The sequence below is a fragment of the Gobio gobio genome (assembly GCF_949357685.1).
Source record: "Gobio gobio genome assembly, chromosome: 2".
In the NCBI taxonomy this organism is placed as follows: Eukaryota; Metazoa; Chordata; class Actinopteri; order Cypriniformes; family Gobionidae; genus Gobio; species Gobio gobio.
This window is the reverse complement of record NC_137098.1, coordinates 495,001-500,000: the sequence shown is the minus strand read 5'-3', so window position 1 is coordinate 500,000 and position 5,000 is coordinate 495,001. Positions and strand designations below refer to the sequence as shown.

Here is a 5,000-nt window from a genome sequence, read left to right as displayed (position 1 = left end):
ACACACCTGAAGTAACTTACCGTCACACACCGAGTTTATCACTTTAACCGGCGAGTGCTGACGGTATAAACTTACAGTGTAACGTTAGCTTCACAACTACAGGAGTGAGCCTCACACACTTTAACAACACACACACACACACACACACACACACACACACACACCATCCCATCGCGGACCCTGAGGGGAAAGATCTCGCGGGGATTGTCGTCGCAGGCCGAGAGACATGTTTGAACACCAACACACGGGCCTTTCCCTCAGAACCCGCGCGAACGAGCGCGTAACCGCTGGAGCTCGAGCACACCGAGCGTCCCCGAGCCCTGACACCCCGAGGTGCGAGGAAGAGCCGCTACTCACCCTCCAGAAGCCTGGAGATCAGAGAATCCACGTCCAGCTCCCCCTCCGCCATGACGGACTGACTGACTGACACCCGCCCGCCCTCACAGCGCGCGCTGCCTGCACGCGCCCGACGCGCGCGCCCGAGGCTCCTGACCTTCAGAGACGCTCGCGCGCTTTACTGAACATTCCGTGACAGCGCCAATGTTTACTACACAATAAGTGTTCTGCGAGTTATTAATGTTTATTAACTCAAAGTAAATGTATTGTAATACACACACACACACACACATATATAATATAGTGCTGTCAAACGTTAATCACATCAAAAATAAATGTTTGTTTACATAAAATATGTGTGTGTTCTGAGTAATTATTACACACACATGCATGTATTTAAGAACAATATGTTATATTAATATATAAGATAAATTATTTTCAATTATATACAGTATGTACGTGCATATATTTCTTAATTATATATATGAAGGAGTGTGTATTTATAACAATTATACACAGTACACACACACACACACACAGTGTTGGGGAAAGTTACTTTGAGAAGTAATGCATTACAATATCACGTTACTCCCTTAAAAAGTAACTAATTGAGTTACTTAGTTACTTTTTAAGAAAAGTAATGCGTTACGTTCCTTTTGCGTTACTTTTTCTCTCCTGGGCTGGGCTTGTTTTTGTTTTTTTTTATAACAAAAAAGTTATATTTTCGTGCAGCGGTAAAGACCTCTTATACCAGAATGTAAATAATGCGCCTCAGGCTGAGGTAAAGATGCAGATTCCCTCCTGAACACTAGAGGGCGCAGGTCAATTAAAGATAAAGGTAGATTATGCATAAAAATAGTTGTTTTATTTAACATTTAATTATTGGACGTTTGCATAGTTCTCTGATTATGCATTTGACTGATTTTCTTCATTTTGAGGAGGACAGAATCTTTATTGTGCAAGTGAGATAAATAAATGCTCACATTTAGTCTAGAACTACAATAACCATCATGTTCACACACACACACACACACACACACACCTCTGCACTAACTCAACATGAGGACAGGAGAGCTGTCAGTCAAATTAATGTGGAAAAAGTAACTCAGATATTTTGTTGTAATTTTGAAAAGTAATGCGTTACTTTACTAGTTACTTGGAAAAAGTAATATTATTACGTAACTCAAGTTACTCTTAATGCGTTTCCCCAACACTGTGTTGTGAACTTCTGTTGTTTCTTGAAGTAGAGATCTGGAGAACTTGGACAGGTTCTTCAGCAGGATTCTTCATTGAGAAAAACGTGCTGTCTTTCCGCTGAGGTTCCAAGTCTGACTAAAGCCAGTTGAAGAGGGAGGGGTTATACAGCAGGGGGAGGGGTTATACAGCAGGGGGAGGGGTTATACAGCAGGGGGAGGGGTTATACAGCAGGGGGAGGGGGGTTATGCAGCAGGGGGAGGGGTTATGCAGCAGGGGGAGGGGTTATACAGCAGGGGGAGGGGTTATACAGCAGGGGGAGGGGTTATACAGCAGGGGGGGTATTATACAGCAGGGGGAGGGGTTATACAGCAGGGGAGGGGTTATACAGCAGGGGGAGGGGTTATACAGCAGGGGGAGGGGTTATACAGCAGAGGGAGGGGTTATACAGCAGGGGGAGGGGTTATACAGCAGGGGGAGGGGTTATACAGCAGAGGGAGGGGTTATACAGCAGGGGGAGGGGTTATACAGCAGGGGGAGGGGTTATACAGCAGGGGGAGGGGTTATACAGCAGGGAGAGGGGTTATACAGCAGGGGGAGGGGTTATACAGCAGGGGGAGGGGTTATACAGCAGGGAGAGGGGTTATACAGCAGGGGGAGGGGTTATACCGCAGGGGGAGGGGTTATACAGCAGGGGGAGGGGTTATACCGCAGGGGGAGGGGTTATACAGCAGGGGGAGGGGTTATACAGCAGGGAGAGGGGTTATACAGCAGGGGGAGGGGTTATACCGCAGGGAGAGGGGTTATACAGCAGGGGGAGGGGTTATACAGCAGGGGGAGGGATTATACAGCAGGGGGAGGGGTTATACAGCAGGGGGAGGGGTTATACAGCAGAGGGAGGGGTTATACAGCAGGGGGAGGGGTTATACAGCAGGGGGAGGGGTTATACAGCAGAGGGAGGGGTTATACAGCAGGGGGAGGGGTTATACAGCAGGGGGAGGGGTTATACAGCAGGGGGAGGGGTTATACAGCAGAGGGAGGGGTTATACAGCAGGGGGAGGGGTTATACAGCAGGGGGAGGGGTTATACAGCAGGGGGAGGGGTTATACAGCAGGGGGAGGGGTTATACAGCAGAGGGAGGGGTTATACAGCAGGGGGAGGGGTTATACAGCAGGGGGAGGGGTTATACAGCAGGGGGAGGGGTTATACAGCAGGGAGAGGGGTTATACAGCAGGGGGAGGGGTTATACAGCAGGGGGAGGGGTTATACAGCAGGGAGAGGGGTTATACAGCAGGGGGAGGGGTTATACCGCAGGGGGAGGGGTTATACAGCAGGGGGAGGGGTTATACCGCAGGGGGAGGGGTTATACAGCAGGGGGAGGGGTTATACAGCAGGGAGAGGGGTTATACAGCAGGGGGAGGGGTTATACCGCAGGGAGAGGGGTTATACAGCAGGGGGAGGGGTTATACAGCAGGGGGAGGGATTATACAGCAGGGGGAGGGATTATACAGCAGGGGAGGGGTTATACAGCAGGGGGAGGGGTTATACAGCAGGGGAGGGGTTATACAGCAGGGGGAGGGGTTATACAGCAGGGGAGGGGTTATACAGCAGGGGGAGGGATTATACAGCAGGGGGAGGGGTTATACAGCAGGGGAGGGGTTATACAGCAGGGGGAGGGATTATACAGCAGGGGAGGGGTTATACAGCAGGGGGAGGGGTTATACAGCAGGGGAGGGGACATTCAAAATAGAGACACACCCCAAACATTCCTGTCTCATCAGCCGTAATTCAGTCAGCATAACAGTGCCATTCAAACACATAGATGCTAATCCAATCACTCAGGCAGTATTGCTCTAAACTTAGGCTTGTTCGACTTCACCCAGCGATGCGCAGACCGATCGGCGGCTGACTTGAAGCAGTGCATGCCGGTTAGAAATTTTGTCCGACTTGAGGCAGCGCCGACGCCACGTGACAGTGACGTATGTCAACAAAGTGCCGCGAGAGCGATTCGAGAGCAGCCGGCGATTACAGCCGGTGCAGTTTCTCGAGAGCGACTGCATGAGGCTGCACAGGCTCTGATGACGACACAGCCGTTCCACGATTGGCCAGATTCACCGCATGACAGCGATCACGTGTTTTCGTGTTTATTCTAAAACCTTCAGCTCCACTAATGCGCACAAATCTGTTTTTTATAACAGTAAAACCTCCTTTCATGTAGTCGCGATGTTATATTGTCATGTTTATCAAAATATAACTGATTAAAAACATAGACCCCACTTCATTGATAGTGTAGGCTTATATGTTGAACTTTATTCTTGTAAAAACATGGACACACCATGGACACGTCATGGACACGTCATGGACACGTCATGGACACGTCATGGACACGTCATGGACACATCATGGACACACCATGGACACACCATGGACACGTCATGGACACATCATGGACACGTCATGGACACATCATGGACACGTCACGGACACATCATGGACACATCATGGACACATCATGGACACACCATGGACACGTCATGGACACATCATGGACACGTCATGGACACATCATGGACACGTCATGGACACGTCATGGACACGTCATGGACACGTCATGGACACATCATGGACACGTCATGGACACATCATGGACACATCATGGACACGTCATGGACACGTCATGGACACATCATGGACACGTCATGGACACGTCATGGACACGTCATGGACACGTCATGGACACACCATGGACACGTCATGGACACGTCATGGACACATCATGGACACGTCATGGACACGTCATGGACACACCATGGACACACCATGGACACACCATGGACACACCATGGACACGTCATGGACACACCATAGACACGTCATGGACACGTCATGGACACATCATAGACACGTCATGGACACGTCATGGACACGTCATGGACACACCATGGACACGTCATGGACACGTCATGGACACGTCATGGACACGCCATGGACACGTCATGGACACGTCATGGACACACCATGGACACATCATGGACACGTCATGGACACGTCATGGACACACCATGGACACATCATGGACACATCATGGACACATCATGGACACGTGATGGACACGTCATGGACACGTCATGGACACATCATGGACACACCATGGACACGTCATGGACACACCATGGATACATCATGGACACACCATGGACACATCATGGACACGTCATGGACACATCATGGACACATCATGGAAACGTCATGGACACATCATGGAAACGTCATGGACACACCATGGACACGTCATGGACACATCATGGACACGTCATGGACACATCATGGACACATCATGGAAACGTCATGGAAACGTCATGGACACGTCATGGACACATCATGGACACACCATGGACACATCATGGACACATCATGGACACACCATGGACACATCATGGACACATCATGGACACACCATGGACACGTCA

At 49.8% G+C, this 5,000-nt stretch overlaps 1 protein-coding gene across 2 annotated transcripts in view; it reads right to left on the bottom strand.

The window, feature by feature from the left end:
* The window catches only part of ppp1cbl (protein phosphatase 1, catalytic subunit, beta isoform, like), a 28,854-nt gene extending 28,340 nt beyond the window's left edge, over positions 1-514 (bottom strand). Inside the window, exon 1 of one of the 2 annotated variants that reach the window (XM_079840737.1) lies at positions 358-514. In XM_079840737.1, coding sequence (XP_079696863.1) covers positions 358-409 — 52 coding nt within the window. In that variant the 5' untranslated portion in view covers positions 410-514. The remainder of the gene's footprint in view (positions 1-357) is intronic. The other variant, XM_079840736.1, reaches the window with a different exon arrangement.
* Positions 515-5,000: the final 4,486 nt, after the last annotated feature.